Source organism: Haliotis asinina, chromosome 15 (assembly GCF_037392515.1).
Source record: "Haliotis asinina isolate JCU_RB_2024 chromosome 15, JCU_Hal_asi_v2, whole genome shotgun sequence".
Taxonomy (NCBI): Eukaryota; Metazoa; Mollusca; class Gastropoda; order Lepetellida; family Haliotidae; genus Haliotis; species Haliotis asinina.
Genome location: NC_090294.1, coordinates 11,294,389 through 11,317,454, shown reverse-complemented (window position 1 = coordinate 11,317,454; position 23,066 = coordinate 11,294,389). Strand labels below are relative to the sequence as shown.

Here is a 23,066-nt window from a genome sequence, read left to right as displayed (position 1 = left end):
CACCTGTTGTCATCACTGATTTTCAGTGACTTATTAGCAAACTTTTCATGTCTTTTGTTTTACGCGCAAATGAGTCGTTTTGTAAAACTCGCCCTGTATGTTTCTTCAAAATCTTGTTTGTGGTAGACGTCTGGGATGAGTTTGCAAATTATATGAGATGACGAGAAGACCACCACCAACTACGGCAAGGGAACAACGTATTTCCCATCGTGATATTATAAAAAGCGGCGGAAAACTAAACTCACTTACCCAATACTTACGTCCATGGTCGTAATTTTCAAACCCATGTTATTGCATTTTATTTTTAGAAGAAAATTAGGACATTGGTTATGAGTAGGTTACCTCCAGTCAGTATCCATAGGTCGTAATTGTATACCACTGCTATAAGGTATAGGTAACATAGCGAAATCGTCAATCACTCTCGGTTTTCTGTGGCACGAAAAAAAAGTATTCCAAAACAGCGTTAAACCATAGTTGATTTCTGCAGTCCAGAAGATCACGCGCTCCTCCTCAGCTCAGACACTGCTTACTTTGTTGGCCTGTGTGCAAACGTTTGTCTGGCTTGTTTCTTGTTTAACCACATGATGTCCATCTCTGACTAATCAAGTCTTGACTTTACATTTCAGTGGATATATCAACAATCAATGTAAATGGGATACGATGAGCTGTATCAAACAATTCAGAGACCCTGACTTTTCGATCCCGTTAGTCGCCTCTTGCAACTAGCAGGGGCTGCTGAAGATCAATTCTAAACCGGATCTTCAGGGGTTTAGTGCATGGTGATACGGGGTGTTTACAGATATAGTGCTGTAATATCAATCGAACCCCCACGGTTGCCATGTGCATGGGACAATGAAGGGTTCTTATCCTGTGATATCGACATGCATGCTCCTACGTTCTGTATCTGAAAGGTCGATTCTTTGATCAATCAAAGGTCTTGTGATTGTGATGCCGTGTGTTTATGGTGATTCCATGTGTCGATGACGATGCTAGTGATAGTGCCGTCTGTTGATGGCGATGTCTTGTGTCGTTGATGATGCCGTGTGTTGTTGATGGTGATACCCTGTGTCGATGCTATTGTCGCGTGTTCATTAGATGCTGTGTTGAGATTTACGCACTCGGTCATCACAACGAAGAATCGAAAATTTGCCGAAAGTGACCTTCACCCATATTCACTCATTACTACATAGATACAGCCCACTCATCGCATATTGGGAGTTACATACAGGGTAGTTTGTTGTTTATACCGAAATACACTGTTCTTTATTCCCCAGTAACCTAGTGTTGAAAGATACGCAAAACCCTTCTTGTAAATGTTTGATGTAAGTGGAGATGAGGACTGGAATGCCTGCAGTGCGTTACCGGGCTGTTGTTATTATATAGCATCACGACGCTGCGAGTAGTGACAGAAATCAAAACCTGCGGCGTAAAACGCAATTCATCTATTATACATCAAAGAAACATCAGCTTAACCTGTGTAAATAAGTAAGATTTCAGTGACGACTTGCAGGAACATCACACAGCAGTTACCATTGTTGTTTTTTTCCGCGCTGATATTGATAATTGCTGGAACAAACATGTGTACAACGTCAACGTCATTGAATATCCAGCGTGGATTATCGACGCGAACGTTTGGTTCCAATGGCCACACATTAGCGGCAATTCTAGAAATAGATCTTGACATTCGTGCACTGCCATCAAATAAGGAAACAAAACCAGATTCGGGTCAGCGGGAATTGGTACTAATATATAACATGTTTAGAACTACACCTTTTCAGTAAACTCATGATTCTAGGTCGTATCATTCCCCTCCAGGATACTGACGGGTTCAGTCAGTCCCCTAATCACCAGCATTTGTTTTAGATCATCGGGTTTCCGTTTATTCATTCATTTGTTTTGCTTGAAGCGCCAAGGTTAGCGGTTCTTACCTTAGATATTTACAAGTATAGTTGTTTATTTGTTTTCGAGTTAGATTGCAATTCATCGGTCCGCTTTTGTGTCAAACGCTATACGATACTTGTTTGATGTTTTAATTATGGTCAGCTTTTCATTGAGTGTTTTATGTTTATTAGTTTTCAAGTTGGATTGCTATTCATCGGTCAGCTTTTGTGTCAAACGGACCATAGTTCCCTGCTTAAAAATTGTTTAAGATTAAGTTGATTTGTAACGGGGGCTGTCAATAACTGTCGCAAACCTGACCCTACCACGAGCAAAATATAACTCCATCTTTGGTGTTTTCATTTCATAAATATCGAACACAATATCGATTACGAAATCAAAGACAATATCGAGTACAGTATCGAACACAATGTTGAACAGTTGTATGGCAGCTAATGCCATTTATTAGGCATATGGGGCAGTCCGGCTTGCACAGATGCTAGAACCTACTTATGAATGTGAAAAAGTTTATCGCCTTTATTGGAAACGTTACGTTGAATACTTTTAATAAAAAAGCCCATGATGCAGGCTGAATGTACATTGTTATTTAATGTAACTAAATTTGCATGAATATAACACCTATCAAAATTACGTACATGCATATCTCTTGCCTGTCCTCGCGGTATGTCATGACGCAGGAATCGTTGTGAGATTTAAGAACAACTATTGCTTTAAGATTATCCCTGAAGTGTGTTTACAGGAAGCATATTGATTTGCATCTGCATACAATACTCATTGAGACATTGTAATGGAACAAAAGTGGCACGATTATAAACTTAATCGCATATCAATCGATTTTTGTAAACGTATTTAAATATTCAAAGAAACTACCACGGCTTGGGCACAAGTCGAGCACTTGCTACCGCTAACCGATTGGTCGAGGAGATCAGGGATGGTTTACCGTTCTGTGATTGACAGCAGGTTGATGTGTATAGCACATTTAGCACGTGACTTGTGGAGCGTACAGACGTGATATTGACAACGGTACTTCCCTCACAGTAGTTGATTCTAGCCGTGGATAATAATTCTGTTTCCGTAAGTAGACATCTTGTATAGAGAGTATGTTATTTTACAACTATCAACGTGCAAGTTATATGATCGAGTGGATATCTTAAATACATATTAAGTCATTTAGAACTCCAACATGTATGTTCCACCTTCGAGTGGATTTTTTCCATTTTGAAATTCCAATGAGTTTTATCATCGTGTAGATGTCCTCTACAGTTATTGCTCCATTTTGTAACTCCAACTCATTATCGAGTTTATTTTTAGTTCAGAGATCATATCATTTTAAAACTCATGTGTGTTCTATCGTCGGGTTCATATTGTTTAATTTTGAACCTCCAACATGTATGTTCTATGATTTCCTACTGAGATGAAGTAGTTTTGGAACTCCAATGTATGTGTTCAGTCATCGAGTGGATATCGTGTACAGATATGTAATTTTTTAACGTATGTTCTACGTGTTCTATGATCAAGTTTATACTTTATACAGAGACTATCTCATGTTTTAACTCCATCATATTTCTTCTTTGATCAAGTGTATTTTTTGTACTAGATTATTTCATTTTGAAATCTCACCATACGTGTTCGTTCATTCAGTGAATATCCCGACGAGATTATGTAATTCTGAAACTCTAAATATGTCTGCCATCATCGAGATGATATCTCGTATTGAGATTTTCTCATTTTGAAAATCCATTGTAAACGTTCTGTCATCGAGATGATATCTCGTACAGATATTTTCTCATTTTGATGCTCCAAGACATGTGTTCCATCATCGAGATGATATCTCCAATTGAGACTTTCGTGTTGTGAAGCTCAAACGTATGGGTCGATCGCATTTAAAAACGAAGAGGCTGTCGTCTTGGTAAAGGCTATAATCCTCTTCGTTACTATGAAGAGGATTATAGTCATGGCAAAGTGTGGGTCTTCCTGCTAAATGTTACAGACAGAAATCGCCCCCACAACATGTGCGTCATGTCATTCAACTAATAATAAGAAAGCGTTAACAAAATACAGTGGAAGCTGTCTAAACCTTCACTCATGAGGACTGAAGAAATAATCCAGTTTAACAACATGCCAGATTGTAGAGCTGATGATAAATGTACAAGTCACGGACCTGCCTGAGCTTTTCCGCTGGTATTGACAACTTATTGGATTGGACAGATGCCGGTTTAGACAGCTTCCATTATACTGTTTACCTAATTAGGTTCTTTAGCATGTGATTGTCACTGGACCGACCTCCACAGTAAAGCTGGACTGTTGTTATCCGGGGTCTTAACATAATAAAACAGAACTGCAGTTACAGCAAACGGAAACATTACGTATCCTCTGAAAAACTTTGTAGATAGTGATACACTGTTGTTGATATGCTGTAAACACGGCAACCACAGTTACAGCAAATGGAAACATTACGTATCCTGTGAAAAACTTTGTAGATGGTGATACACTGTTGGTGATATGCTGTAAACAAGGCAACCACAGTTACAGCAAACGGAAACATTACGTATCCTCTGAAAAACTTTGTAGATAGTGATACACTGTTGGTGATATGCTGTAAACAAGGCAACCACAGTTACAGCAAACGGAAACATTACGTATCCTGTGAAAAACTTTGTAGATGGTGATACACTGTTGGTGATATGCTGTAAACAAGGCAACCACTGTTACAGCAAACGGAAACATTACGTATCCTGTGAAAAACTTTGTAGATAGTGATACACTGTTGGTGATATGCTGTAAACAAGGCAACCACAGTTACAGCAAACGGAAACATTACGTATCCTCTGAAAAACTTTGTAGATAGTGATACACTGTTGGTGATATGCTGTAAACAAGGCAACCACAGTTACAGCAAATGGAAACATTACGTATCCTCTGAAAAACTTTGTAGATAGTGATACACTGTTGGTGATATGCTGTAAACACGGCAACCACAGTTACAGCAAATGGAAACATTACGTATCCTCTGAAAAACTTTGTAGATAGTGATACACTGTTGGTGATATGCTGTAAACACGGCAACCACAGTTACAGCAAACGGAAACATTACGTATCCTGTGAAAAACTTTGTAGATGGTGATACACTGTTGGTGATATGCTGTAAACAAGGCAACCACAGTTACAGCAAACGGAAACATTACGTATCCTCTGAAAAACTTTGTAGATAGTGATACACTGTTGGTGATATGCTGTAAACAAGGCAACCACAGTTACAGCAAACGGAAACATTACGTATCCTGTGAAAAACTTTGTAGATGGTGATACATTGTTGGTGATATGCTGTAAACAAGGCAACCGGGATTTAAAGAATACTGACAGAATATTATGCACATTCAAATTATGAAAATCAGAATGGCCTGTGTTGCGTAATGTTTGCTTCCTCGGACTGTACTCCTCTTGATCTGTTTGATTGACATTTTAAAGTTGGTCACTAATAAGAAAGTAAGATTCCTCATGGATAACAAGTTCTCTGTTGTATGTGATGCCTCTTTTCTGTAAAAATCCACAACGAAACGTCGTTGATGATATGTGAAATGTTGTTGTCGTGGCAAATGTTTGCTCGCTCGGTCTGTACTACTGTAGTTGACATGGGAAATATTTGCCCGTTTGAACTGTAGTACTGTAGCTGATATGGGAAATATTTGCTCGTTTCAACTGTAGTACTGCAGCTCACAAAGGAAATATTTGCTCGTTTCAACTGTAGTACTGTAGTTGACAAGGGAAATATTTGCTCACTCGGCATGTACTACTGTAGGTGACATGGGAAATATTTGCTCGTTTCAACTGTAGTACTGTAGTTGACATAGGAAATATTTGCTCGTTTCAACTGTAGTACTGTAGTTGACAAGGGAAATATTTGCTCGCTCGGCATGTACTACTGTACTTGACATGGGAAATATTTGCTCGTTTCAACTGTAGTACTGTAGTTGACAAGGGAAATATTTGCTCGCTCGGCATGTACTACTGTAGTTGACAAAGGAAATATTTGCTCGTTTCAACTGTAGTACTGTAGTTGACATAGGAAATATTTGCTCGTTTCAACTGTAGTACTGTAGTTGACATAGGAAATATTTGCTCGTTTCAACTGTAGTACTGCAGCTGACATGGGAAATATTTGCTCGCTCGGCCAATACTACTGTAGTTGAAATGGGAAATATTTGCTCTTTCGGCTTATACTATTGTGATTTATATGGGAAATGTTTGCTTGTTCGGCCTGTACTATTGCACTTGAGGTGGGGAATATTTGCTCGCTCGGCCTGTACTACTGTAGTTGAAATGTGAAATATTTGCTCGTTTCAACTGTAGTACTGCAGCTCACAAAGGAAATATTTGCTCGTTTCAACTGTAGTACTGTAGTTGACAAGGGAAATATTTGCTCGCTCGGCCAATACTACTGTACTTGACATGGGAAATATTTGCTCGTTTCAACTGTAGTACTGTAGTTGACATAGGAAATATTTGCTCGTTTCAACTGTAGTACTTTCGGCTTATACTATTGTGATTTAAATGGGAAATGTTTGCTCGTTCGGCCTGTACTATTGCACTTGAGGTGGGGAATATTTGCTCGCTCGGCCTGTACTACTGTAGTTGAAATGTGAAATATTTGCTCGTTTCAACTGTAGTACTGCAGCTCACAAAGGAAATATTTGCTCGTTTCAACTGTAGTACTGTAGTTGACAAGGGAAATATTTGCTCGCTCGGCATGTACTACTGTAGGTGACATTGGAAATATTTGCTCGTTTCAACTGTAGTACTGTAGCTGACATAGGAAATATTTGCTCGTTTCAACTGTAGTACTGCAGCTCACAAAGGAAATATTTGCTCGTTTCAACTGTAGTACTGTAGTTGACATGGGAAATATTTGCTCACTCGGCATGTACTACTGTAGGTGACATGAGAAATATTTGCTCGTGTCAACTGTAGTACTGTAGTTGACATAGGAAATATTTGCTCGTTTCAACTGTAGTACTGTAGTTGACAAGGGAAATGTTTGCTCGTTCGGCCTGTACTATTGCACTTGAGGTGGGGAATATTTGCTCGCTCGGCCTGTACTACTGTAGTTGAAATGTGAAATATTTGCTCGTTTCAACTGTAGTGCTGTAGTTGACAAGGGAAATATTTGCTCGCTCGGCATGTACTACTGTACTTGACATGGGAAATACAGTATGGTTCAAAATTATTGAGAATAGCTAAAGCATTTCATATTATTAAACGAGAACAAATCAGATAAAATTGAATGTATTGTGAAAGTGAACTGACCTTTTCATGTTGTGTAGGTAACAATTTAATATTTTATCAAGTCTCCTTGAGCTTCACGGCACAGTCTAAGACGGGTAGGCATACTTCCTATCAGAGAGGTTAGTGTCTCGTGAGTTATGCTGACCCAGTATCGGACCACTTCTCTCTTCATGTCTTCAATTTTTGTCAACCCCTTTTGATTCACACATTCCTTCATCATCCCCCAAATGTTCTCAATGGGATTTAAGTCAGGACTATATGCAGGAAATGGTAATGCAGTCACATTTTTCTCCTGAAACCACTGCTTGGCATGTTTTGCGGTGTGTTTAGGATCATTATCTTGCTGCAAAATCCAGTCATTTCCATAAAACACATGTGCACTTGGAAGCAGAAAATTATCTAATATGTTAGTGTAGCGTTGACTTGTCAGATTTCCCTCAAACACACACAGCGGGGTCGTTTCTAATAAGGATATCCCTCCCCATACATGAAACTTTGGGCTATATTTAGGTCGTCGATACAACGGTGCTGACGCAGACTTTGTCAATATTTTCACATTATTGGGATATACCCATATTGAGCTTTCATCAGTAAAAATGACATTTTCCCAGTCAAAGTTTTCATGTGCCAAACACCACTCAACACGCCTGTCTTTATGTTCTTGTTTCATGAGAGGAGAAAGAATTCCAGTCTTTTTCTCCCATCCAAGATCAATCAAATTTCTTCTAACTGTAGATTTTGATACAACTGTTGATCCCCTTTCTATCATTTCATACCTGATGTTGGAGATGCTTGCCCTTTGCTTTTTAGACGCTAAAATTCCCAGCCGGACGCGATCTGAGAAGTCCAATTTTCTGGGTCTCCCTGCTCCTTTCTGATGCCCAAAATCCTTTCCCTCTTTAAAATTCCTCCTAATCCTATACACAGTAGAAAGAGGAGTTCCTGTTCTCTCTGCCAGTGTATTTACATCATCAGTTCCTTGATTACACAACTCAAAAATCAACCTTCTTTTATCTTCAGCAGACATTGTTGACAGTGCTGAGGAAAATGACGTCTGCTACAAATTCAGGGGAGGTAACTCTAATTGTACTATACTCAGTAGGCCAAGATGAGTTACCTCCCTTATACCATTACTTAGTTTTAAGTATCAGTGAATCAGTTGAGGTGTTAGGATAGCTCAAAGTAAGAAGAAAAATTCTCAATAATTATGAACCAGACTATATTTGCTCGTTTCAACTGTAGTACTGTAGTTGACAAGGGAAATATTTCCTCGCTCGGCCTGTACTACTGTAGGTGACATGGGAAATATTTGCTCTTTCGGCTTTATACTATTGTAATTTAAATGTGAAATGTTTGCTTGTTCGGCCTGTACTATTGTACTTGAGGTGGGGAATATTTGCTCGCTCGGCCTGTACAACGGTTGATGATATGGGAAATATCTGCTCACTGAGCCTGTTCTACTGTATTTAACATGGGAAATATTTTGCTCGTTAGGCCTGTAGTACTGTTGATGAAATGGGCAATGCTTGCTCGCTCGGCCTGTACTACTGTAGTTGACATGGGAAATGTTTGCTCGCTCGGCGTGTACTACTTGATGAAATTGGAAATATTTGCTCGCTGGGTCTGTACTAGTGTTGATGAAATGGGAAATATTTGCTCACTAAGCCTGTTCTGCTGTAGTTGACATGTGACATGTTTGCTCGCTAGGGTTGTACTATTGTAGCTGACATGGGAAATGTTTGCTCGCTTCGTTTGTGCTATTGTAGCTGACATGGGAAATGTTTGCTCGCTTGGTTTGTGCTATTGTAGCTGACATGGGAAATGTTTGCCCGCTAGGGTTGTTCTACTGCTGTTGACATGGGCAATGTTTGCTCCCGTTACTGCTTTACTATGGTGCACTGTCATTGTTTCCTTTTTTTTTTTTTTGGTTTGTTTTGGATTGATTTGTGTCTTTAGAAAACAGTTGTGGACTGAATTACATTTCTTTTGTTGTTCGTTGGTTTTAGCATGGTGTAGAGATTTCTAAATACATTGTATACTAGTTGAAGTTCTTGTTTCAACTTTGAAATGGGCAGGTAGCAGAAATTTGGTATTTAGTTTGAATTTAAGGGCTCAAGGAGCGCTGAGCCATGTTGCTTCGAAGTGTATGAAGCGTGAAATTGTATATCTGCTTTATCTATTGACAGACCCTTACACTGCTGTCTTGAAATGTTTATGAACTAGTTCCTGAAGCTGAAAGGCAAATTATTAATTGTTAAACACAAAGCCATCGCAATATGACGGCAACCCTAGCCAATGGAATCTGGACCAAACAACAGAAAAGCAATCACCAGTTCCGATTCACTGCCGCGCTACCAAAGACGAATCAATTAAAAACACTCAATTACTTCTCAACTGCTACTGTTTTTGTATCATTTTCAGGAGGAAGCTATGGCGGCTGCTGTCGACATTGCGATAATTACCATGATGACAGGTAGGTTATAGAGACAATTAAAAGTAGTTGACTACTGCATGAAGGCATTAAAAATACAAAAATATCTCCCTGGTGTATTTATTACCATTGAATAACAAGGGAAATGATATTTTATTTTGAATTTAGCTGTCACAGGTGTGACACTTACAATGTGTGAGTGAGTGAGTTTAGTTTTACGCCGCTTTTAGCAATAATCCAGAAATATGGCGAGGACACCTGAAATGGGCTTCAAACATTGTATACATGTGGGAAATCGAAGCCGGATCTTTAGTGTGACGAGCGAACGATTTAACTACTAACCAACCCACCGTACTACTTACAAATAGTAGCACTGCATTTTTTAATCATATTGAAACTTCACATCATACATAAAGATCCCCTTCATACCTTACTACGCTTCACAATATAACCCGATCTGCCCCGGATATGCCATGTTTACACTGGGTGTGCGACCTATCCTCGACCGAAAAGGTGTCGCACTCCTACTCGCATGAAGTCGTAGTTGGGTGGCCGTGAGGTCGCCGTGAGGTCGCCGTGAGGTCGCCGTGAGGTCGCCGTGAGGTCGTCGTGAGGTCGCCGTGAGGTCGTCGTGAGGTCGCCGTGAGGTCGCCGTGAGGTCTCTGTCACCACCGAAAGCATCACTCCCCACCGGTGGCGTAAGGTTAGGCGAGGTTAGCGAATGGTTCTCCACACTCGCACAACTTCTGCAAGCGGTCCAACTCGCAGTGAGGTTGTGAAATCGGTAGCAGTATGATCGCACAAGTCTGAAAAAACTCACAGGTAGCTCGCAGGTCAGTCGTGTTCAGCGTGCAGTTCCTCTGATCTCGTCCAGTCTTGGAGACTCAGGGGCAGCTTTGTTGTCATACAGCTCCATCCCTTGTCCCCGTGTACCTGACACGACGTTCTGGAAGTCTGGGTGCCTCAGTCTCATGAAGTTGTAAAGTAGTATACATCTCTGCAATGATCTGGACAATTTCAGGGGCTTCTAGTGCTCCAGTAGTCGCTTCAGTCTGCAGGACAAGGGACAAGGGGCAAGGGGCAACAGCCATCTTTTTCATAGTGTTTCAAGTGCTTGTCTGGTGACTCTCCAGGGATCACGACCGTATTTCAATATAGTTGTGATATGTAAGACCGATCGCATCTGTCTCAAACATGTTGCCTTAAATATGAAAATTCTAAAGGTTTTTGTTGTAGTCAAATCCTGTTCGGTATGAACAGAAAGTACGCGACCGGTGAGATCGCTGATCGCAGCCTGGTCTCGGACAGGTCGCGTCTGTGTAAACTTACTGTTACCAAACGAGAAATCAGTACAATAACGGAAAGGCGAATTTCAACTTGTGTCTTTACAACCGGATCTAACAGCACTTATGAGCCAACCAGGCCACCATTGGTGCCAAGATTGGAATGGCACAGGCGCTTTGTGTTGTTTCACCAAGTAAAGATCACTGTTTTCTTTCTTATTCACAAAAGGCGACTTGACGGAGATCAGCATGCCAGGACAACACTTCTTCTACGTTCTGTTTTACTGTCCTTGTAGACAGACGTTTGTTTATAATTAACTTGTTCTCGTCGCTACATTATAAAAAATGTAACTCACTCACCTACTCATTTCAGACCATAATCTGTGTTTTGTCGTAAGAGGCGACTAACGGGATCGGGTGACATATGTCATCACATAGATCGATGATCGATGTGTAGATCGATGATCATGCTGTGGATTGTCTAGTGCAGACTTGAGTACTTACAGACCGCCGCTGTATATCTGGAGAGAGTGAGTGAGTGAGTTTAGTTTTGCAGCATGAGCATCGATCTGTGCAACTGGGAACCGATGACATGTGTCAACCAGGTAAGCGAGCCTGACCACCCGATCTCGTTAGCAACCTCTTACGACAAGCATGAGTTAGTGAAGATCAATATTCTCACCCAGACCTTCATGGGTTACATATAGCTGGAACATTGCTGAGTGCATCGATAAACAACCAACAAACCATCATTGATGAAGCCATGATGACGTCACGCATGGTCTGGAGATTGTGTCCTTGGACTATTGACTGTCCTTGACAGGGTCACTAAAGTAATGTCAGAAATAGGTTTTCACGTTTATCTCAACAGTTTATGTTGTTGATATGTGAGCGTGTGAAATACCTGTTCAAGTTCGGCCAGTTCCAGCTGTAGCGAGATAAGGAACGTGACTTGACTAAGGAGAGATCCTTTCATGCAGAAATGAGTTATGCAGATGTTTCCAAAGTCCAAAGCGACTTATGGGAACAGACCATGGCTATATGCAAATTAATGTTCAATGATGTTATATTACAAAGGGCACTTTTTAAATGTCCATTTTGAAAATAGACTTAGCTTCATGACAAACGACAGCTGACGTAAAAAATAATAACTTTCATGCTGAAGCTGTTAAGGATGAAGCGACGATGGAGTTTCACTATCACTATAAAAAAAAACAGGTAGGAGGGGGTCGTCTCAAAACCAAAACCTGGACGGGTGGAGCAAACGATGGTTGCGCTCGGGCTTGGGGATAGAGATATCGGCTAAGATAGGATAATTCCTTAGCGGAATTAAAATAGGGAAGTACACGGCATGTCCTAACATATGTGTAACATTATCCAGTCCTGTCGACCAAACACACAAAAGAAAAGGCAAAAATATCTTTGAGAGGGCCCCTTGTGCCAATATCAGCTCCTGCATTTCATGCCAGGTGAGTCGACGGCCCGTCGTCATACCTGGGTGAGCGACCCAATTACCATCGATAGTCTAATTTTTTCTGTTTCCGACATTACTTTAGGGAACCGCATCCTATCATCGGTTATCTCAGGCACGACTTCACAGTATAAGACTCGTTGATCTTCCACATTAAAACTTAAATAGCTATTGTTATTTGCCATAAAATGCGTTATTCCAAAACATATTTGATGTGTCAAAAGTTCCAACCGAGAAGAAACTGCACTATTGCCGGGGATGCAAGGAAGCCGGCAGTGAGCGGACTCTGTCAATATTCCCGGAAAGGGATTTTGCTACAGCACAGTGTAACGACAACATCGTCGACCACGACAACGGACGTTGATGTAGGCACAATGGCATACGACAGAAAGGGATATTTCATAATAATGATCGATTGAGTTCATTTTCCTTACTTTGATATTTGCACGATCTTCTTCTGTTCAAATATTCTTCAGAGGACCAAAACAAATAGAACAGAATTTATGTAACTAGATGTTTAAAAAAAAGTAACGTAATGCCTGAAAAAGGTATAATTTATTATTGGTGGCACACTACAATGCCGACGCTTATCGCCTACGAAACAGTGGATACCTCGACATATACATGTACTGCTCGTAACAAGTCAAGGATAACATGTTTTCACATTACTATGGGGCGGTGGGGTAGCCTTGTGGTTAAAGCATGCGCTCGTCACGCCGAAGACCCGAGTTCTATTCCTCACGTGGATAAAAATGTGTGAAGCCCATTTCAGGTGTTCCCCGCCATGATGTTAGTGGAATATTGCTAAAAGCGGCTTAAAGCATAATAAATACTGTAACAGGAAGTAGCGGGTTGATGTTTGATGGTTCATATAACGTGTAACGGTAGGTATGCTCTTTGTTTTAAATGAACCGACACGTAGAGATCCGGGTTAGAATTGACCACCAGCAACCAATGCTTGTCGTAAAAGGCAACCAACGGGATCGGGTGAGCAGGCTCGCTAAGCTGGTTTACACTTGTCACCGTACCCCAGTTGCGTATATCGATGCTCACGATGTCAATCACTATATTTTCTGTCCCAGGCACGATTATTTACATACTACAGCCATATACCTGGAATGTTATTGCTGAGTGCAAACACCTACAAAACTTAATTGAACCGGCGCTAACTGTTACCGAGTGTTAATTTCCTGCGACATATTCAAAAGTATATGTGTCCATAGTCTTCTCTTTAGCAGTGACCTCAGCGTCGACTCTGCCAACGTCGATGACGACATGGACGTTGTACACAGACAAGAGAACTTGGAATGAAGCACAGTACCTCTGCGAAGCACTGGGATCTGAACTGTTATTCCTGAAAGACGCAGCTATGGAGCAACGCGCTGATCAGTTAGCACAGCAGGCACCGTGGAAAACGCATCTTGGCTTGTAAGGAACAACGTGTGTTTCACTGTTCGATATTACACCAAACTAAGTAAACAGTCGAGCCAGGATCGGACAGTTCGGTGATCCTCATTGAGAGCACGCCGTGATCGAGTTTTTAAACATGTAAACAAACGTGTAGTTTTTCATGAATAGCGACAACTGAAGACCTCCCAGATGTGTAACATTAAACGTACACCTATATTATATTGGTCATATATACCCTGTATATACACTGATAAGTATATCATGCAGTTTATGCACTGATATATACATTACCAAGCCTATACATAATTATGTACCTGTGTTACATATGTGTATGCACTGATACATTGTAATACACAGCATATGTATTCTAATTGTGTTGTACAGTCTATACATTGATAGTATTGCCATTTAGATAAGTTTGTCGAATTCTGATTGGTCAACAACCAAAGCATACGAAACCATGTATGCAGATTTACCATGGTGTACGTCAAATCTGTCACGTGACACATTGCACTGGTTGTACAAATGACGTATAGAATTTCCTATCTGTTTGTGTCAACACCTGTCATTTAACAAAACCTTAATCATAATTTTTTTACATAAACTACGCCATCCCGGGTTATCCCCCTCTATGACAGTTCAGGAAAAACATGAGGAAACGTTTTGCGTCTCATTCTAGTGAAGATGGAAAGTTGGTTATTAAAGATAAGCTAAATGAAGAAATTTAAGGGTAATAAATTAACCACACAACCATTCATATATCTAATACGATATATACACTATGTTCTACCATACTCATTGCGTACAGTATATGCATATATTTACATTATTAGGTAAAAACAAATACACTTTCGGTGTAAACTATATACAGGGGTGCTTATATCTTAGGGCATGGACATCAAAATTGCAATTGTACATGTGCTTATATGTGTCTTAAGTGTTATATATTTACATATATTTATAAATATAATAATTATGTATATTATATTGTTAAACACCGATTCTTTTATTATCAGGCTACAATGAAATTAAATGTAGGTCTTATGTGTACTGGAATACATTACTAAGGTAATCATTAGTATGTCAAACTGATATACATAAACAAAAATAAACGATGTTCCTTGTAATACATGGTTGTTGCTCACTCGTTGGTTGAACGTTATCATACTAACAACTCTGACACAGTAGCATTAGATCTTAATAAAAATGGTATGACAGGGCTTACTATTTTATTTATTACTCACCCATCATTAGCAAAATAATATAGAGCAAAGTACTTCTTTCCTAAGAAAGTCGAGCAAGATATAATACTGCTCTGAAGGAGGTATTAACATTGTGACGTCATAACTTTAAACTTTGACGTCATACGTAGGCATCACCCGATGTTATAAGACAATGTGCAATAGTACTGTAAAATTATTAAACAGTGACATCTTTAAAGGGTGTAATAAACATGAATTTAAAATACCAACGTGCTCACTGGTACACAATGCTAATCTGTATGTCGCATCTCTCCTCAAGCCTGAAGTCCCACTATATTGGACTATACAACAAGGTCGAGGCTGTCCCGGGCATCTACTCGTGGTTGGACTGCGAAGTGGCGGGCACCATTACTGCCAACTGGGCCAGTGGTCTGGAACCAGTCTTGCCGACAACACAATTGTGCCTCAGGTGGTTCCCAAATGGCGGGTTCTCTACCGCCGATTGCAAGGCTGAAAATCAGTATGTCTGCGAAAAGGTTGGAGGTACGGCGGACGTAAATAGAGCGAAGATTAATGGTGTAGTGTGAGGGCTAGTGTTGTAGTGTGCAGGTTATTGTTGTAGTGTGGGGGCTAGTGTTGTAGCGTGCAGGTTATTGTTGTAGTGTGAGGGCTAGTGTTGCATTGTACAGGTTAGTGTTGTAGTGTGTAGGTTAGTGTTGTATTGTACAGGTTAGTGTTGTAGTGTGTAGGTTATTGTTGTAATGTACAGGTTAGTGTTGTAGTGTGTAGGTTAGTGTTGTAATGTACAGGTTAGTGTTGTAGTGTGCAGGTTATTGTTGTATTGTACAGGTTGGTGTTGTAGTGTGCAGGTTAGTGTTGTAGTGTATAGGTTAGTGTTGTAATGTACAGGTTGGTGTTATAATGAGCAAGTTAGTGGTGTAATGTACAGGTTAGTGTTGCACTGTGCAGGGTAGTGTTGTAGTGTGCAGGTTAGTGTTGTAGTGTGCAGGTTAGTGTTGTAATGTGCGGGTTGGTGTTGTATTGTACAGGGTCGTGTTGTAGCGTGCAGGTGAGTATTGTAGTAATTGAGTTTAGTTTAATGCCACAATCAGCAATATTTTACCTGTACGGCAGCGGTCTGTAAATAAGCGAGTCTCGACCAGACAAGCCAGTGATAAGTAGCATCAGCATCGATCAGCGCAATTAGTGTTGAAGTGTGTACATGTATATTTGTGTGTTGTCGTGTGGAGGTTAGTGTTGTAGTGTGTACATGTATATTTGTGTGTTGTCGTGTGGAGGTTAGTGTTGTAGTGTACAGGGTAATACTGTCATGTGTAGGCTGATGTTGCACATTAATGTGTCCGTTAACTGTATCGTGTTCTCTGTGAAGCCAGGGGACGTAGGTTAATGCTTTGCACGTTAATACACTGCCTGGCTGAGTTGGTTTTTATGCCGCTTTTAACAATATTCCAGCAACATCGCGGCTGGTAACACCAGAAATGGGCTTCACATATTTTACCCATGTGGGGATTCGAACCAGGGTCAAAGGCTACCCAACCACCCCGCACGGTGATACAGTGGTGTGCGATTAAATGCAGAGCAATACCTAGGTCGTCAATACATCCTGAACTCTAAATTCAACGCTGCCATGTTAGCAATAAGTTTCCAAGATGATGTCGATCCTCAAATGCTCACTAAGTGATTGAAATATTCTGGAACATATTAGGTGCCCAGGATATATCTCGGACCCATCATTTCACATTGCATGTAGTCTAGACTTCATCATCCTAGTCATCCAACGTAGGTGTTATTTTGATAGCTTGACCGTTGTTTTTCGTAGGTGAAGATCATCATCACTTCATATTTTTTCTAACGCCGCTTTTATTTACACTGCTATCATGCCATCATAACATTTTGTACAACCATGGCGGTTACTTTACAGACATTTGAGCCAATATTTATGCAGTTATTAAATACGTAAAATGGCTTTTGGTTACTTTAACAATAAATTAGGTTAAGACGGTATAGGTTAAGAGTTACAGTTTTGGGTTTTTTTAGAATTCGATATGTAACAATTGCCATGAATACAAAATGTCGACCAATTTTGCGTTGTCTGTAGTTTCTTCGACACTCGTTCTTTTCAAAAGAAGATGAACGCCAATATGCACTTATGACTTGAACAAAGTTCAAAGTACCCGTATCGTCTAAGTAAGCGTTGTGTTGACATCACTCGATTATTTAGTTCTGTGGCTCTATCGATTAATTCCATTTCGCTTTGTTTCATGCTGCTTGCGACATATTTAAAAAATGAAACCGTCTCCAGTGTGAATAGTGAGAAGTGGACAAGTTTTATCAGCAAGTTTCGCTTCGCTAAACCGTCACTGATTTTTATGTTACTGAATGTCAATGATCCATTACTCTTAATGGTCTCTTTCACTAGAGAATGATTCAAGTTGGTATACGTCAAATGTTTCACGTAGGAATTCCTTTGTCTCTGTTGTTTATCAATAATGTACTGGGTTCAGCAATTGAATTGAATCGGTCTTCAGTAACCCATGTTTCTGTAAGGGGCGACTAAGAGGCGTTCGGGTGGTCAGGCTTGCTGACTTGGTTGACATGTCAATGTATCCCATTTCGGTAGATCGGTGATGTTGGATACTGGATTGTCTTGTTCAGACTCGATTATTCACTGACCGCAGCCGTATAGCTGGAATATTGCTGTGTGCCATGTCAAACAACAAACAAACAAGCAAACCAATCAGTAATAATATGTCACAGAGAGCCTATAAAGAAGTGTTTTGTATCATCGTCGTGGATGTTTAATATATTTGATTTTTCACTGACTCTTCTCCTGGGATCTAGTGTTCATTGATGCAAAATTCCCAGACTAACTACAAGTTCGTCAGTGTCTGTTTTGACCTGTTTCACAAGCTAACTTGTCCCTTTCCGCCACAAATAGCATGAACACGATATGTCTCTTTGGTCAAATGTAACAAATGCATTTAATTTGGATTACACCATCTTTGTAAAATTCAGATTCAAATACATTTTGGGCGTTGAGTCCCATCCGGGATTCGAACCCACACTTGGATGGGTAGTTTGAGCTCTCTGACTTTATGCACTGGCGGCTGCTAAGAGTGTGGGTACGAATGTCCAATGGCACTTGGTTCCCAAAAGTACGAAATAATCTTTATTGAGAAAGTGTAATTCCAAATATAACACATGTTTTCACATACTATTAAAAGTTCAATATAACTCTATCACATAATCATTTAACCAAAATCACACCTCTTGCAGGCATATGTAATTATGAGATGGTCCCTGACAGTCGTGGCGTGGACGTCGCCCCCTATGAAGCAGGTGCTCTCTCTGTGAGTGAGTGCCAAGGTCTGTGTGACGTTGCTGTAGAGGGAACCGCTGAGTGCTGGGGCTTCACCTCGTCACCAACAAAATGTGATCTACACTTCGCTTCAGACTCAACTCACTTCGACGAATCGAGTAATATAGCTGCCTCAACCGGAGAGGACCTCTACAAAAAGGCGTGTTTTGCAAGTAAGTCATGCAACGTTCTTTCTTTCTCCCGTCATTTCTTTCTTTGACCGTTTGTCCAAAACAATAAATTTGTTCATGATCTGCTTTGAAAGTGAGTCTTCGAACGTTCTTCCTTCCTTCCTTCCTTTCTTTCTTTTTTCTTTCTTTCTTTCTCTCTTTCTTACTTTCTTTCTTGCTGCTTGTCTGCCTTTCTCTCCTTCTCACTTTCTTTGACTTTTTGTCCGAACCAATAACTTTGTTCAAAACAGGTTGGTCTTATGGTGGTAATCAGATACTTGTATTGCCAGAAAAAATATTTTGATATTTCCACTTGTTTGTTTATTGCCTCAGTGTTTCCCAGTAGTATGACGGCTGCCTGGAAATAATCTAATCTGGACCACACTATCTGGTCATAAACCAAATCAACGAGACTGATCCCCGAACCCTCTAGTTACCCCTAGTAATCCTTGGTTGCTGAAGATAAATTCCCGTGCTTTATGAAAGTCGTATATTTCAGTATGACAGCCATCAAAGAACAAAGGCTTGTCTGCTCGAGCCTTCAGTGTCTGTCCAGTCTAAACGGTGGAGATCTGTAGTAGCTGCCTTTGTTCTAAGATAGAGAACTTTTGTCAGCTCTCTCTGTCTGGTGACAGTACATATATATCCTTATTGAGTACTGATATACATCTTGTTGCACACTTCAATTATTCACCCGGGAAGATCCGGGTGTGATCTTTGAGTTGTTGAAAGACGCGATCGGATGGTCATGCTCCCCGAATTTATTGGCACGTCATCATCTGTCAATCGCGTAAACAGATACGCATGGTAATGATCAATATATTGCCTGGTCCAGAACGAAACCAGAATCTATGACTAATTCAGGAAGTCGACTCCAAAGGTCTATTTTACAAAAAACAACAACAACAAAAAAATGATAACAGTCTGACTTGAAGTATAGAGTATGACCAATGATTTGTGGGACATGACCATGAAGGTAAATGATCATTTGACAGATGTGGTCAATCACACCAGTTTTCCGGCGTCCGACCTCGTCTCGGTCAAACCTTTCACGTCATGTCCGGGCTCAGCTGGAACTGGGAATACATCGGGTGAGTGTGAGATGTTAGTGTCATGTTAGTGAACGAAGGTGTTAGTAACAGGTAAGTTTGAGATACTAGTATCATGTTAGTGAACGAAGGTGTTAGTAACAGGTAAGTTTGAGATACTAGTATCATGTCAGTGAACGAAGGTGTTAGTATCAGGTGAGTGTGAGATGTTAGTATCAGGTGGGTATGAGGTGTTAGTGTCATGTCAGTGAACGAAGGTGTTAGTATCAGGTGAGTGTGAGATGTTAGTATGATATTAGTGAACGAAGGTGATAGTACCAGGTGAGTATGAGATATTAGTATCATGTTAGTGAACGATGGTGTTAGTACCAGGTGAGTGTGAGATGTTAGTATCATGTTAGTGAACGAAGGTGTTAGTACCAGGTGAGTGTGAGACGTTAGTGTCATGTTACTGAACTATGGTGTAAGTACCAGGTGAGTGTGAGACGTTAGTACCAGGTGAGTGTGAGATGTTAGTATCATGTTAGTGAACGAAGGCGTTAGTACCAGGTGAGTGTGAGATGTTAGTGTCATGTTAGTGAACGCAGGTGTTAGTACCAGGTGAGTGTGAGACGTTAGTGTCATGTTAGTGAACGCAGGTGTTAGTAGCAGGTGAGTTTGAGATGCTAGTATCATGTTAGTGAACGAAGGTGTTAGTACACAGGTAAGAGTGAGATGTTAGTATCAGGTGTGAACTGAGAATACATAAGGTGAGTGTGAGATCTTAGTATCATGTTAGTGAACGGAGGGCTAGTAACACATCAGCATCAGATGTTAGTATCAGGTGAGTAAAGCAGGTTAGTAACAGGAGAGAGTGAGATGCTAGTATCACGTGAGTGTGAGAGGTTAGTATCGGCTGAGTGTGAGAGTCTAGTATTAGGTGAGAAAGAAGTTAGTATCAGATAAGAAAGAAGTTAGCATCACATGTAAAATAGGTCAGCATCAGGTAAGAAAGGAGTTAGTATCAGGTTAGAAATAGGTTAGTAAGAGGTGAGAAAGAAGTGAGAATCAGATTAGTGTGAGAGGTTAGTATCAGGTGAGAAATAGGTTAGTATCAAAAGAGGTAGAAATTAGTATCAGGTGAGAAAGTGATCAGTATGAGGCGAGAGAGAGTTAGTGTCAAATGAGAGTATTAGCTGTGTGAGCGAGGGTGTTTGGCATGTAGTTAGTGAGTTCAGAATCAAGTACAATGAGTGATGGTTCAAGCTGCTTCAATATGGGCTTATTTGTTTATTTGAAATCCATCACTGTCCCACGGCGTGACAGGTGAAGACTTGAAGCATATAGCCGTTACACTACGGTTTCTGTCCCTTACGTAAGGCTAAATAATATTGCAAGATTAAATCAGAGCGTTTCATAAGTTCGAAAACAAACTTCGTTTCAGTGTATACCTTATTTTCTACGAACATGACGTGGCCTGAGGCCAGGGCGATCTGTGCCAGCAACAGTCAGCAACTCGTTGTCCTCCGGACAACAGAAGACGCCCTGAGGCTTCACAAACTATTTGGATCTCACAGGTCTGTAATGTACATGACCCGTGAAGATCCGGGTTAGAACTGATCTTCAGTAACCCATGCTTGTCATGAGAGGCGAATGACATGATCGTTGATTTGCTTGACACATGTCCTCGTATCCCATCTGCGTAGTTCGATGCTCTTGCTGTTGATCACTAGATTGTCGCTTCTTGGGATAAGCATCGGTTGTTGAAGACCACTTCTAACCCGGAACATCACGACTGCTCTTCTAGGATAATGAACTTCTCATGACGGGATTTAAATATACGTATACGACAAATCCACAAACAACTGGAATAGAATCTATCTATTCTCTTTCTGTTACGAATATTTCATACAATATCCCTCAGCACAACAGTACGAATGTTTGAATTTACCACATTGGCTGTAATTATAGATAAGTTGATATTTTTCTTCGCTAGCTTGTCTTTCTGGATTGGCCTAAGTGGATCTTCATCGAGCGGATTTACTTGGGTCGATGGTTCAGGAATCACCTGGCATTACTTCCAGCCTGGATATCCACCCGTCGGCACAGAGACAGTGTGTGTGACAGCTGTCCCTATTAACAATAACAACACGTGGATTACCAACAACTGCCAACACAAGCAACCATTTGTGTGCCAGAAGCCGAACGGTAAGTAGGTAAGGTGAAATGGGGCTTTAACGTCCCAAGAATACCTGCCACATATGACGACGTGCATGGGTGTGCATGCGTGACTGCTTGTACTAGCCCAAACTTAAGTTGGTTTATTACAGCTAGCTTATTGAGATACCATTCCACAGTTAAGCATGAATACCCAACTCAGACACAGTATACTGACTCCGAACTGACCAGGTCCTTGTCGTATACATTAATGCCGAGTGCAGGGACAAACAAGTGCCATATTTTAACCTCTTTTGATATTACACCATAGGACACACTACACACATGTACTGCACATTTCTGTGTGTCACCGGCTGGGTTGTATGACATTGTGTGAAACGATAACCAGTGACATTAGACATGTACTGTACATTTCTGTGTGTCACCGGCTGGGTTGTATGACATTGTGTGAAACGATAACCAATGTCATTAGACATGTACTGTACATTTCTGTGTGTCACCGGCTGGGTTGTATGAAATTATGTGAAATGATAACCAATGACATTAGACATGTACTACATTTCTGTGTGTCGCCGGCTGGGTTGTATGACATAGTGTGAAACGATAACCAATGACATTAGAGATAGTGCTAACAGGCAACCTTTTGTGTTTTATAAGCCGGGAGATTTATCTATCCATGATATAACATCAATAGTCGTCGACGGTACAAATAGTGCAAACATTCCCTTGTGTGTACAGAAGGAAGATTTAACTAGCTATGGTTCAATCAAACATTAACAACCAAATATACAGTACGCAGAATCAATTGTACGAACACATATCAAAGGCGTGTGATAACAGATAGATGACACAAATGTCGACGACATCCTATCCTACCAGCAGCAGTATCTGAAAACACATGCACAGTTAAGAACAGCACCGGGCAATTTTAGTCACTTAAGCGTTATCTATTTAACTGTGACTGAAATATCTACACAGTATCTACACCTGCTGAACATCTCCAGGAATGGTAATAGTCACTGTATGAGACTGTATGACATGGTATGAGATTGTATGAGCAAGTGAAAGAAGGAAACATAAATCCACTCTCTCCCTAGCTGTACTACATGAGAATGTTGAGGCTATCCTATCATTATAAACTAACTTATAAAGTCGATTTCATAAACATTTACTTCTTGGAAATATTAAAATCTTACAAAGTTTGGAACTCCCTCCCTCTACCGGGATCTACAGTCTATCTGGGAAACGGTACTTGAAGATGATCAACTTCCGGTTCCGGACTTACCCCCTGTGTAATTTTCAGTCCTCCAACATAATCTGTTCCTACAGATA

General features: G+C 40.5%; 1 protein-coding gene across 1 annotated transcript in view; it reads left to right on the top strand.

The window, feature by feature from the left end:
* Nucleotides 1-23,066, top strand: part of LOC137266118 (serine-rich adhesin for platelets-like) — a 35,709-nt gene that overhangs the window by 6,424 nt on the left and 6,219 nt on the right. Inside the window, exons 3-9 of the mRNA XM_067801615.1 lie at nucleotides 9,604-9,655; nucleotides 13,606-13,795; nucleotides 15,299-15,522; nucleotides 18,277-18,531; nucleotides 19,524-19,619; nucleotides 21,001-21,133; nucleotides 21,553-21,764. Coding sequence (XP_067657716.1) covers nucleotides 9,604-9,655; nucleotides 13,606-13,795; nucleotides 15,299-15,522; nucleotides 18,277-18,531; nucleotides 19,524-19,619; nucleotides 21,001-21,133; nucleotides 21,553-21,764 — 1,162 coding nt within the window. The remainder of the gene's footprint in view (nucleotides 1-9,603; nucleotides 9,656-13,605; nucleotides 13,796-15,298; nucleotides 15,523-18,276; nucleotides 18,532-19,523; nucleotides 19,620-21,000; nucleotides 21,134-21,552; nucleotides 21,765-23,066) is intronic.